This window comes from Electrophorus electricus, chromosome 24 (assembly GCF_041902795.1).
Source record: "Electrophorus electricus isolate QZ-2024a chromosome 24, ASM4190279v1, whole genome shotgun sequence".
Taxonomy (NCBI): Eukaryota; Metazoa; Chordata; class Actinopteri; order Gymnotiformes; family Gymnotidae; genus Electrophorus; species Electrophorus electricus.
The window spans coordinates 14,554,745-14,568,704 of record NC_137520.1 but is presented as its reverse complement, the minus strand read 5'-3'; the positions used below and the strand labels follow the sequence as shown (position 1 = coordinate 14,568,704).

Sequence of the window (13,960 nt, the reverse complement as noted above, 5' to 3'; positions counted from 1 at the left end):
GAATAAAAGTGTCAGATAAATGTAAATTAACAACCCATAAAGACTTTACCAAAGGGGGTCCACTCTGAATTTACCTATGATTACTTTCTAATCCCTGCCCAGTGTAGAACAGATTATAATGGTGAAATAATTACAAGAGACAACAAAACCATCGCATGTGTAAAAATGTATGAATATGTATCACAGAGAGGAAAACTGTATTATGAATAAAGCAAACAAACCAATAAAAGCAATTTATACTAAAATAAACTGAAACTTTAAGCATGCTAAGCCTATAAACACAATACAACCATTAATATATCTTGCTTTGGATCACATGAAACATTTTTCATATCTTGAGTGAAGATACGTTAATCTTTTTACTAGATCAAATGTTTCACAATGTCACAAATCATGAAGGATATTCTTGATTGTCTGATTATATTTCTTACACATAGACAGACAATAAAATAAGGTACAGGAGCACCTGTTTGTCCAACACAAAACACCAAAATATGAAGTTAAGAAGAATGTAAGTGTGTCCCACAAGAGGAGAGATTCTGCATGCTGCACTCTCTGAGACCCACACCACCATGTAAGATATCATGTTTGTGCGTTATTTCTTTCCATGATAATGTTAATGATGATGTTAATTTTTAGCAATAGAAATGAACATTAGCATCAGTAGGCAGGGGGATGACATATATGGATTGTTCTGATGGTCGTAAGCCCACTCAACCCACTTCCCACAGTTCAGTCATCTGATGTTTAGGACGTGGACCTAAACATGGTCCTAGAATGGAAGATGACAAAACCAGGTGGATGAGACATATATATATATATATATATATATGCTGAAACTGACCTGGGAAACTGTCCTTCCACAGTCCATAAAACATGATAAGACAAAACATGCTACTCGCGTATGATGAAAGCAGGATAGCCTCTGCTTCCTGTGTGTTCATATCATTTCTGTAAATGTCCAGTCGTGTATATAATAAGGTACTGTATATAATAACTGTAACCTGACATTTACACAGCAGCCTGGTGATTATGTGGTACAGTGCATAACAGAAATATCTTAGCTGGGTTAGATGGGGAAACTGCTGCTGCTATAGCATATAGCCAAGAGAAAATGTATTAGCTTTATGTAAATGGTATTATACATACTGGACTTCACTAGCTGCCATTCACTGTTTGTCCATTCAAATATTCAAATACAGTCTACCACTGAATGATGGTGATTTAAATGAACATCCACACAGGTTAATAATGAACACAGTACACTTCATTATTTGCATGTTTGATTTTGATAAGACAAAGCTTTGCGTGATGTCCCCAGATTCAAAAACAAATAGTAGTCTAACTGGAATCTTATGTTAGAGTATTACTTGTTAATCCTTTGCTTATTGGAAACATAGCTTCGGTATATGCTGGCAGATATACTCTATGAAGGTATTTTAAATTAGCCGAACTAAATTCACTAAAATACGGCACTGTGTGGCTGGGTCTGAAATTGAGAAACCATGTTTTTTGGTTTTAGCATTATTCTTCACCACATCATCACCAGAGGGCAGTATCGTCAACATTTCTATAAGGGATATCAGAAAATTAGAATTACAAAAACACTCGAATTACTCAAACCACAATACATTATACTACATTATACTACCACGTTTCTTTTGTGAAAAAATGCTTGCAGGAAGCCAATTTTTAAAAAAAAAGTTAAACATATATTGTGACTTGCTCTAAAGACAAAAGGATTTCTGAATAAACATTAAGAAACATTTAAAAACAATTCCTGCCCTTAATCTATATAGTTTGATCATTAACCTGTTTCCTAGACAAAATAAATGTATTATAAATAAGATAAATAAGTAATTATTTTTATCTTTAGTTTAATTTGAAATTGTCAGTGAAAATTAGTTAATATAGTAAAAGCTTTGACTAGTTCTTCTCTCATTTAATTACTGCCATATGTTTATGTGATTTGTACATTGAAAATTATCAGGAGAAATACACTATGACTATGTTCTATTCTAATCGAATAATTGTATATCCAAGCAGAAGTTTTGTGATAAGATCAGCTTCATCGTGGACCTTGAATGTGAGGCCTTTGAGCCTTTTTATTTTGCCTTTTTTGTTAATAACCAAGTAACTTGTATTTTGGTTTATGATGAAAATTTTGTGCACTACAAACACAGTCTGGGTTCATAGATAAAACCAGCTTTGATACATTTGAAAGGATGTTTTCAGTGAATTAGAAACCTTCTGCCCTTTCATTTGTTTGATCTGCTGATCTTCATCGTTTATGAGAGCCAGAGAGTCCAAAGATATCTTGTACTGGCAATAGCTGAGCATGGAGAGAACAGGATTTATTCATCCTTAAATCAACCAGCACAATGAGAATTAAAAGAAGCCAAAGTTCCTGCTAAAATCACTACTCTCTCACTCCCTTTGCAGCTTCTGGTTTGGTTCAGAGATTGCTGGCTTGAGGATGGCACATGTGCATCTGTTTATCCATACAGTGTATATTTTATCATTAAACCAATACTCCACCCAGACATGCTAACAGTGCTAAAGATGATCATTAGCTAGTAGGGGTCTGTAGAATTTGGCCATATAGTGTATGTTGGCAAAAGTGCAAGTGTAAAAATAAATGTGTGTCAGAGTATCAAAGAGCCCCTTGAGTGGAGCAAATATAGCCAGAGAAGGTGTGTCTTTGTCAGCACAGTCCTGGGCTGAACACTCCTCTTCATCCTATTGACTGCTACCGTCAGAGAGTCAGTAGGACACCTGCCTCAAGGCCACTAGAACACCTAACCAATGGGGCTTCTAGCAGAGCAGAGAACAACGCCGTATCATTTTGAACAATCATGTCGGTTCTTTGCAGTGTAGTCAAATGTTTGGATGTGACAAAGCTCTATGTTACACAACAGAGACACTGCTTAATTTGAATATTATTTTTTAATTTAATATGACTATTTAATGTAGTAAAGAAGGCCACAGTGACTGTCAGACTGTGGGATTATTCATATCTCCTGAGCTGAAAACTCAGACATGATTCTGTTCCCTCAAACTGTGCATGCCACCCATATGCACCACATCAGTAATAGACCCCTCGGCTACAGATCAAACCCTCGGCTGTTACAAACAGCACCTGATAAAACCAAATACCTACAAAATTGAACTCCCTATCTCTTTCCCACAGGCAGGTACACTGGACCTCGTAGTAGGTAAATATTTAAGTAAATTTGAAATATTTTTAAATCCAAATATATATCGGATTTGAGTTTGGCTTTAAATACTGACAAAATGGTCTTGGGAATGTCAACTCATACTGTGTCAGCAGTTTACACCTTCTGCATGTTGTCATATTTACTGTGTATTTAGAATTATAGCAGAGTCATAGTTCTGTGAGTCAATGAGAATTGCACAGCCAAGGCCGAGAGGAACTCTGAGTGTGAGAAGGTCATTGTGCCTGTAGCTTCACAACTCTCACGCCACATTCACATCAGATATCAAACAGGTTGCATCATCTCAGTACCTGGAAGGACACGCTTAGCTGGGAAAGCTTCCCCTGACTGACAGCAGGTTTGGAACGACAACCAAGAATCCCAGAACATACTCTCGATGTGCTGCAGCATGAAGAAGATGGTTCAGCCTCTACTCTCATTTGCAAGTGTCAAGAGAAATCACCTGTTTGTTGAAGCACCGTTGTGTGCTTTCTGATGGTCATGTGATGTGGGGAAGTCCCAAGAGAGCAGTGAGCCTGCCCAATCAGTTGAAGACTGACGCAGGATGTGTGAGCCTGAGACTCTGGAGAAGGGCGGGCTCCACTGGGGGCAGACTGAACCTGAGTTTGAGGAGGTAAAGTGTGGACACACAGCCAGCACACACAGGTCACAGCTCCATTATGGGCAACCAATTTGTCCTCACTGGTAGGTAGGGTTGGCTATTAATAGCCATGTCTCCATGAAAGACACACGAACATGAGCAGCTCTGGCAAAACATGTACATTCACACATACACAGGAACCAGTTACATGTCCTTCTATAGTTATAATTACTTAGTCTATACAATAAGTCTGCCCAGCCTAAGTCAGTCATTTTAAAACCTATTCAGATTACAATAAAACATTGACGTGCTTGATCCTTGTCACGCCTCCAACCACAAGGACACAATGGAACTTTGAATTAGTATTTTTGATTTATTACTGTGTCAGCTAGCTCTGACCCACACAGAGAAGAATACATGCCTGTGTTACTCTGAATGACAGCCACTGTACCACTGTAATAGTCCTTGTTGAAGTCAGTGCTCTTTGTGGGTTTGATTGGCTACTGGTTCATTAACAATGAGTGAGAAACTCCCTTATATATATACAGCTCCGGAAAAAAATAAGAGACCACTCCAATTCTTTGTTAAATCAGCATCTCCACATGTACAGCAACCATTCCATTCAAGTGTTTGTTAAATTCCTTCACAGACAAACCTCATTCTACTTAATGAGATGCGGAATAGGTGATCACTTTAACAAAATCATATTCTAATGAGCAACAGTATAAAAACCACTGCTGCTGTCATCACTCTTCTTTTGTTATAGAACCAGCTGGATGGAAAAAGCAGTGCCAGGACTAATAAAGTAAGTGTAGTCAAACTACAGCTACAGGCCATGCCAAAATAGTTGAAAAGAAAGGTTCTTAATGAGAAAAAGAAGGGTTCCATTGTACTTTTACTGGCAGACGGATACAGTGAGCGTCAGGTTGCTTCTGTCTTGAAAATTTCAAAAACTACGGTTCATAAGAACAAGGTCAAGCAGCAAACACATGGGACAACAACAGCTACAGACTGGAAGAGGTCAAAAACGACTCTCTGCTGACCGTGATGATTATCACCTCATTCAAATGTCACCTAAAAACTATAAGATGATGTCAAGTGACCTACAAAAAGAATTGCATACAGAAGCTGGGGTGAATTGCACAGCAAAGACGGTTCAAAACAGGCTTCTGGAGGCAGGGCTGAAGTCATGCAAAACTAGAAAAAAGCCCTTCATCAATGAGAAGCAAAGAAGAGCCAGACTGAAGTTTGCAAAAGACCATAAGGATTTGACCGTAGAGGACTAGAGTAAGGTCATCTTCTCTGATGAGTGCAATTTTCAGCTTTGTCCAACACCTGGTCATGTAATGGTTAGATGGAGACCTGGAGAGGCCTACAAGCCAGAGTGTCTCGCACCCGCTGTGAAATTTGGTGCAAGATCGGTGATGATCTGGGGGTGTTTCAGCAAGGCTGGAATCGGGCAGATTTGTCTTTGTGAAGGACATAAGAATCATGCCACTTACAAAACTGTGCTGGAAGAAAACTTGCTTCCTTCTGCTCTGACAATGTTTCCCAACTCTAATGATTGGTTTTTTCAACAGGACAATGCTCCATGTTACACAGCCAGGTCAATCAAAGTGTGGATGCGGGACCACCAGATCAAGACTCTATCATGGCCAGCCCAATCTTCAAACCTGAACCCCATTGAAAACCTCTGGAATGTAATCAAGAGGAAGATGGAGCCATCAAACAAAGCCGAGCTCCTGGAATTTCTGTGCCAGGAGTGGCGTAAAGTTACCCAACAGCAATGTGAAAGACTGGTGGAAAGCATGCCAAGACGCATGAAAGCTGTGAAATCAGGGTTATTCCACCAACTATTGATTTCTTGACTCATCCCAAGTTGAAATATTAGCCCTGTTGTTTATAAATGAATATGAGCTTGTTTTCTTTGCATTATTTGTAGTCTGAAATTTCTGCAACTGTTTTATTTTGACCATTAGTCATTTTCATAAAAAAAAGATGCTCTAAAATGCAATATTTTTATCTGGAATTTGGAAATGTTGCCAGTAGTTTATAGAATAAAACAAAACTGCTCAGCCTGGTCAAACACATAGGCATCAATTGTAAAACTAGAGAAACTGATCATTGTGTAGTGGTCTCTTTTTTTCCAGAGCTATATATATATATATATATATATATATATATATATATATATATATATATAAATAAAATATCGAATCCTTTTTTTTTTAAATTGTCATCAAACTTGATTTGTGAGTCATACTTTAAACATTGATGTTAAAACTTCTTCCAATGATATAACATTTGTTTAATGGTATTCTTTCAATTATTTATTTTCCACTTTGTCATACAACAGCATAATTTTATCCAGTGTTGTACTTCATGATCAATTGTTTGCTCATATTTACTGTGCAGTCATCATACAATTGTATTGTGAGATATTTTTGTTTGCAATTTGAAAACTTAAAACACTACCTTTTGTATTTCATCTTACATTGACAAAATATCAACCCCCCCAAAAAAACACTTCACAGTAAGAGAATTTCAGTCAACCAAACATCACATTTATTATGTCTTAATTTTTCCTTTCAGCTATGAAATGATACAGTGCAACATTTAAGGGTGCATTCACATAATGCAAATTTCAACACAGATCTGCAGATTTCCTGATCTTCAAATCACTGCACTACAAATACTCAGAGTATATGATATGGAGGTTGCAGGATCAGCTTGAAGGCTGCAGTAATCAAATGACCCAGAACCCTTAACAATAAATCCAGCCTACTCCTGCTCTGTGTAGAATGTACATTTAGGACAAATGTCAGCACACAACTCCACGGTGACTAAAGAAAAAGCTTCAGGATCGTACAGCAAATGCTCACATCCACAAATAAATAAGATTTCATCTAACTACTAAACAGCAATATTATAGTCTCATATATACAATTATTCAAAACCACAGGCTCCACTGGTAAATACATTGACGTCATTCTATACTCATTTCAAACAGCTCAAAATATACAGAAAGATTTTAAAATTTCTCATGTCTGATGGTCAGACACTGAGTTTAGAAAACAAAACCAATGGCATGTGTACATCTGGCCATTTCAGTTCATCACATTTTTTTTTATGTGAGCCTTATTGCACTTGGTCTCCTTTTGTTCCATTTCACGTTTGAATCACCTTGGCTGCAGCCAAGTTTTTACGTCTTACAATTTCCTGTGACAGCTAGTGGTCATCCCCCTAACGACAGCTCAGGAGTACCTTTGTTTTTGGCCATTTTGTTTTTTTAAATCAGATTATAAAACATAGCATGTCAGAACTCTGTTGGAAGGAAGTAACTCCTGTTGTAACTACAGGCTAATTTTTCAATTATTTCCTCAAACACAGATGGGATGACCAAAATAAGATGGAATGATAAATCAGTTAAAACAAACCTTTTGCTTTCATTTGCAATTAAACAAGCCCATGCCCTCAGAGAGAGAGAGAGAGAGAGAGAGACAGAAAAATGTAAACAGTGAGCCCCAATTCAAAACTCAAATAACACTGAATTTAAATGCCGATTGAGAAAACTACACAGCCTGCCGTAGTTGGACAGAATGAGGAGGCTACTGCAGTGCTGAAATGAAGATGCACACAGACACAGCTGATCAAAAACCACACAGCCACCAATGGTGACAGTGTAGCCAGAACTGAGCTGACCCTGGCAAAGGAGTATTTGGGAACGTAGACGGGGCTTCCAAGCGGAGATGGGCCTGACTCGGCATCACTCCGTCTGGGGCACGGAGATGGCAGGGCCCTTGGGGTCGTCGAAGCGGTCCATGGTGTGCAGCCGCATGACCATGTGCAGGCCGTAGGTGAGTACCAGCACCAGGAGCAGGGAGGTCAGCAGCCCCATCCAGATACCTGGCGAGAAGAAGCCCGCGCAGTCGCTGGCATACGAGAAATCCTTCCCCGTCACATTGAAGCCCTGGATCTGTGGCGCAGGAAGAGGAATTGTCAAGACAGGAAACACACCATGCAGCCTGGCTGGGATTCCTCAGAAGTGTCTCAGTGACGTAAAGGGCTCGGGCGCACTCTCCATGATGAGACCAAGGGACAGTGCAGGATGCAGCTTTAGAATAAATCAATCTATAAACCCTATTTAGCCATGTGCTAGGTGTAAGGTTATTCACTTTATAAACTGCTTATAATTTTTTTTTTTTTTTTTTTTTGTATTTTAAAGCATACCATCAGGCTCTTATTGAGGTGTCATAAGGAAAAAACAAAACACCACCATTATTGAAGTCTATGTTTCAGATTTGGGGAATTTCCAGATTTTACAAATTTTTCCAAGGTCAGCTCATATGACTAAGTGGAAAATCATGCTTTATGAAATACCCCCCAGACTTGGCAACACAACAAAACATTTCCATAATAAAGATCGCTGAAAGTAACCTGCAAACCTGTGGCGCTGCTCCAGCTGTATTTAAAATCTCTGTTATAAATGGCTGCATTTTGGCCCAGTGCAACTCTGGTCTCTTCTCTTCTACTGCTTGTTCAATTGTCCCTCTTTGTTAAAAGGAGTTTCTCATGACATTTTTTTCTATCTCCGTAATAGCGTGGAGATTCGGGGGTGAGAACCAGTCACCTCCCGTCTTGACTACTGCAACTCTCTCTTTGATGGCATCCCAAACAAAATAACCCACCTCACTTCAACGTGTCCAAAACTCAGCCATGAGAATCCTCCTCCATATAAGGAAATGAGTCCACATCACTCCTAGTCTACATCAGCTACACTGGCTCCCCGTCACTCAACACATTCAGTTTAAAACCCTCCTTACATTGAACGCCCTGCATGGTCTTGCACCTCCCTACCTAGCTGACCCCCTACATGTACACTGCGGTCTTCTGAAGCAGATCACCACTCCAAACTCGAGTTCAGGTTGGTCTCTGTAGGAGGCAGATCCTTTAGTGTCATGGTCGCAAAACTCAATCTCTCCTCCTCTTTCCTCTTTCAAATCAGAACTTAACACACTTCCTTTATCAACATCTCATTTCTTCCTATTCGTGTTGAATGTGTTGATTTTTTTCTCTCTCTCCATCTTTGTTATTGTAAAGTGACCTTGGGTCTGTTAAAGGTGCCATCAATTATTTTGATTAATATTATTATTATTATTATTATTATTAAAATACCTGGAAATCATCAAAGAAGAGCCTCCAGTCATTGGCATTGTCCTTGGAGGAGAAGGGGACTAGTTGAGGGTAGAGGAAGCTGGTGACGGAGTCGCAGTGGTAGGAGAACTCCACGGGGGCGTAGATGCTCCTGCTGCCATTGAAGGAGGCCCTCTTGCCGTCGTACTCTAGCTTCACCAAGTCCAGGCTGAACCAGCCACGGGCCGATACCTTATAGTGCCTCTGGCTCATCTCAAAGCTGCAGGGACAGCACAGCTACAGCTACAACGGCTAGCGTGGCATGCTGAGGTAGCTAGCGCATGCCCATATCAACAGCTAGCAGTTAGTGGGTATCAGCACAGTGAGCATGTGTACGCGAGTTGTTTACATGTGCGCTAACTGTAGCAGAACGCTCAGCTGATCTGGCTGAGGTGCCCTGAGGTATGACTTCTCTGCCCAGTCATTATTTATTAACCCTCCCAAGACACGTTATGGACATAAAAAACTGCTAATCTTACACGCTGCTTGAGTCAGGTTAGGTTTCTAAAGGAAACCAGGATTTATCTACAGAGGATTCAAATGCTTTCCTGACAGCAGTGAGATTGCTGTATTCAAGAAATGAGTAGATAAACAGGCAGAAACAGCCATTTCTGTGACTTTAAATAGTTATACCAATACTTACATGAGCTTGAAACTGCGGTACATCAATACATTTTCATAGTTGAGGACCAGCCTGTAGACAAAAGAAACAAACTTTGACACAGGAGCTGTGACGATGTCTCGTTGTCTTTCAGTAAGATGCAGCCGAGTGCCCCACCTGGAGTGAGTCCTGTTACAGAAGGAGCCCTCCAGGTCGGGGGAAACCCCCTCGCCAAAGGTCCTGGGGGCAAGGTCATGCCTTTGCCACTTCCCGGAGTGGAAGTGGCTGATGGTGAGGTTCTCAGCCCACAGCAGGATGCAGGAGGAACCGCGCTCCTTAAACTCCACGGGCGGGTAGGGGTCAGCGGGGTCCTTCTGCCTGGACTGCAGCAGTGATCGCCCCCCTGCCGAGAGGGCAGCCATGGGCTGCTCCGCCATCACCTAGCGGGACGGAGGACAGGTCACCAATTTCTGCATGCTAACAGTAGTTCTTTATTAGATTTCAGTGAGGGTAATTAATACCACTCATAGCTGATTCGGCTATGCATCCTACATTCTCACTCTGCATTACTCTTCATTGTTTATGGCAGTGTTCTCACACACATTAACCTAACCTGGTCTTGCCTTACAAGATGATAAATGGCCAATTAAAAAAAAAAACAAACACTCAAATTCTTTGGGAGCACTGCAGACTACTGGGACAAAGTATGCTTCTGAGGACAGGCCTTTTACTCAGGAGCAGTGGCTTACCCGTGAGGGTCGGAACGCCGTGTACACAGCCGTGTATGGCACTGACTGGCCATTCATAATATTCAGCACCTGACCAATCACCTCGTCTGAAACACACACACACGGCTTGTACGTAACAAACTCAGCGTTTGTACACAAAAACTGTGCATTTTAAAATCAGTCTGACAGCCCACTAGAGACAATCATCAGATAAGCAAATGGAAGACAGCTTCTAGTGTTTGGATTACTGTACATCTCACTCACCATTTCCACTGAGCACCTCCTTAGTAGACATCATATCAGCCCTGTGAGAGAAGGACAGTTCAGTGCCAGAGCAAATGCAATGTAGATATTACTGGATTGTTGCCTGAGTTTTTGATTAAATAATTAATTTTATTATTAGGAGTTCTGATCTGACATCTGTCCTGGATCTTAGCCAATCCTGCAAACCGAGCCAGAACCAGCATCCCATCTGCATGATGTGTTGGGTTTACTGCCACCACTGCTACCAATGTGCTGAGTTTAAGGCTTTCTTGACACACACTGCTGCCACCAGGGTGAGGGCACGTGGGCGGGTGCATGCGCTCACCCGGAGCTGTAGGGCAGACGGAAGATAAGCAGGGCTGGAAGGGAGGCGTTGAGCCGCAGCTGGGCGAGAGTCTCTGGGTCCAGGTAGAGTGGTGCTGTGTCCATCTGCTCCTGAAGGAGCGAGGGCAGGGCTACGCTGGCCAAGGACGACACTGACGGCAGCAGCAGGGAGGAGGATGACGACTGCAGTGCCACCTAGTGTTGTGGCAGGGAACCGATACAGTCTGAGAAGTATTCTACAGTATAATTAAGAGCTGGTTTCAGGGTAAAAACAGTCGAGAGCGAGAGAAACCAGACAGGACTGCTCAGGTGGACATCGGTAACTATGTGCACTTAATGGGTTTGATCATGTGGCCTTCTTAATAGAAACAGGACCCTGAAGAAACAGGAAAGACTTAATTGCTGAAATTTTGTAGGCCTGTTATCTTTGCCTTCCAGAACACTGAGGCAGATATGTACACTGTAACAAAGGAAGACATTTTTGCTTTGAACCTGTGTCTTCCAGTTAAACCGATGCTCTGATCAGCAGACACGTTTCACCCCACTGCCCACCTTCTCTCTCCTTCAGGGAATGGCAGTCCCCTTCACCCATCCATCCAGTCAACCCCAAGCCCTTCACTAGGGGTCCACATTGGGCTCACACTGTCCCCACACAGCTGAGATGTGGGGATCTGACCCTGTAATGCTCCTGATGGCCTCACAATATCATCCCACTTCTGACACCATTCATGGCATAGAGAGTGCCGTGACCACACCTGGCTTCAAGCCCACTCTGACCGCCAGACACCATCACACACCCCTCAGCATTCACAACATACATAGAAAGGTTCTCCAACTCAAGAACTGAAGCATGAAGGTCAGATACAAAATCACTCAATGAATCATTTAACTTGGCTAATTAAAAAAAGACGACATTTGTATAAATGCATAAAATTAATTTCAACAAGAAATTGTGTTCCCCCATCAACACAGGTGCACGTATTACTACTCACCTCAAGGTTGGGGAAGGCGCTGTCCTGTTTATTTCCAAACACACCACCATACATGGTGAAGTCATCGACACTCAACTAAGAGAGATTAACGACTTCTGTTACATAATCTGCACAAAATTCTGTCAAGATTATAGTCCTTGGGGTTAATCAAGTAATTAATTGCATAAACCTCCTAAGAAGTACAAATGTGTCACACTCGCGTGATACAGTTCTCAGGAACATGACGACGCGGTCATAAACTACCTTTCACCCGAAGCTATAAAGTAGTCGTTTCTAAGGTTCCGATTCAGTTGTAGAACAGAGGAAGTAGATTTTTCATACAACAGTTGGTGTGGGTGAGAAGCTGAGCATGTCCAGCTAACCTTGTCCTGGAGGAAGAGTAAAACATTCTGCGGTGTTGAGCTCAGCGCCGTGCTCAGGTAAGACTGCAGCTGGCGGCTGGACACTGAGGCACCAGCCAGCGGGGCGCTCTGGGATGGCAACGGGAACCTGGGGATCAACACACCCACAGCTTTCACGACCTGACTGAAGGAGATGGACACACTGACAGAAAACGACAAACCCTGTGTAGCTGTGGCCTGACGCATCCAGCTTGCGGCTAGTTAGCGTTAGATGACTGAATCGACAAAATGTCCGAACGTCTAATAAATGTGATTATCGTAGTCATGCGGGAAATAATTACCCATTACTGGACCACATCATCAGGGGTACTTGCTCGTTGCATTTTCCAGCACTGAAGACACTCAACAAAACGACTACAGCCGTAGCGTTCCGGACAGCAACCATCCTCCCAACGGCCATCTTCAGCTCAGTGACGTAGGGCATCCAAGAACCACCTTTACCATAGCAACACAGACCACGTGACCACAGTTTCTTAAATAAAACTTTGGGCTCTTTATAAATGATTTATTTCAATGTATCTACCAATAAATAATAGTTTTACTAGTTGTAGGGTTAGGGTTTTCTAAAAAATATATATATTAAAAAAAAAAAAATCGCAGAATTGCAAATAAGAGGCTTGGTGCTTTCCACGACACTGAAAGCGACTCCATTTCAAAGCATGCTGGTCTAGGTGGTCGCACTGGTGTAAGCGGGGCAACCACAAACAGCACCATAACGCGGTTTTCTGTTCTGTACTATGCGTTCTCCCCACGAATAAAGCAATAAAGCAAAGGATCCAAGACAGGGATTGAAAAAGGCACCACAGACTACGCAGAGGGGTGTCGCAACGAGGGAAGTGTCATATTAGGATGGCGAAATATGAGAAATCCAAACGGAAAGAAAATATAAAAAGTGGCTCCTACTACAACTAATTTAGAAGCACTTTGCTTGCACAGTTGATGAAGGATATCTGTCCATTATTTCTCTGGAAACAGAACTTTACAATTTCAAAGTCTCTCTCTCTCCACAAACCTCATCAAACGATATATGCAACACAAAGTGCAACACAAATATCTAATTGATTTTTAAAGTTTGCATTATTAACATTAATATTGTACTTAAGTGGTTGAGATTCATGTGGGGGAAATATTCAGCATTTTTATTGAAATCAGCAAATTTTCAGATGTCCAAGTCATTGATCTTTGTCTTAAAGGTATTCACTTACTCATGATTCATAATTGATCCTTATTTTAAATGTTACAGCCATTTTAAATGTATAGAAATTAAAAGGAAAAAAAAAACTATTTAAGAAATCATTTTAAGTTTTAGTCATAGTTTGAAATGCATCTTACAATATTTGAAAATGTGCAAATTAGTATTAAAACATTTAAAACCAACATAATAAAAAAGGTTTACTCACTTTCTCAAAAATGTTCATCAGGCCACCACAAAATCTAGAAGATTGTTCCCATCACATACCAAGAAAACAGAGCTCTTTATGCATAATCTTTGTTCCTGAGGCCTGGAATACAAGTCTAAATGTCCTGGATTGATGAAGCACTTACCAGGATGGACTAAACCGATACAGTACTTGTGCATTCACAAAATCCAGTAAATCCACAGCAGGAGTAAGTCTACTGCTTCCTTCTAGCTGTGCGGTG

The 13,960-nt window shown here is 41.1% G+C and overlaps 1 protein-coding gene across 1 annotated transcript; it reads right to left on the bottom strand.

Annotated features, from left to right (window-relative positions):
- Window positions 1-6,358: 6,358 nt before the first annotated feature.
- On the bottom strand, window positions 6,359-13,857 carry atp6ap1a (ATPase H+ transporting accessory protein 1a). The gene is made up of 11 exons (XM_027001758.3): window positions 13,720-13,857; window positions 12,601-12,754; window positions 12,281-12,407; window positions 11,919-11,993; window positions 10,928-11,121; window positions 10,603-10,643; window positions 10,360-10,445; window positions 9,788-10,050; window positions 9,653-9,703; window positions 8,992-9,229; window positions 6,359-7,792 (listed from the first exon to the last, which is right to left on the bottom strand). The coding sequence occupies exons 2-11, from the start codon at window positions 12,741-12,743 to the stop codon at window positions 7,583-7,585; spliced, it is 1,428 nt and encodes a 475-aa protein (XP_026857559.2). The 5' UTR covers window positions 12,744-12,754; window positions 13,720-13,857; the 3' UTR covers window positions 6,359-7,582.
- Between the last annotated feature and the right edge of the window lie 103 nt (window positions 13,858-13,960).

Bases quoted from the DNA above. Each gene is read 5' to 3' on its own strand.
- atp6ap1a (XM_027001758.3), bottom strand. From the start codon at position 12,743: ATGCCCTACGTCACTGAGCTGAAGATGGCCGTTGGGAGGATGGTTGCT. The intron at 10,644-10,927 runs GTGAGCGCATGC...CTTCTCTCACAG, and splicing joins CGTCTGCCCTACAGCTCCGG to GGCTGATATGATGTCTACTA. The intron at 9,230-9,652 runs GTAAGTATTGGT...CTGTCCCTGCAG, and splicing joins TACCGCAGTTTCAAGCTCAT to CTTTGAGATGAGCCAGAGGC.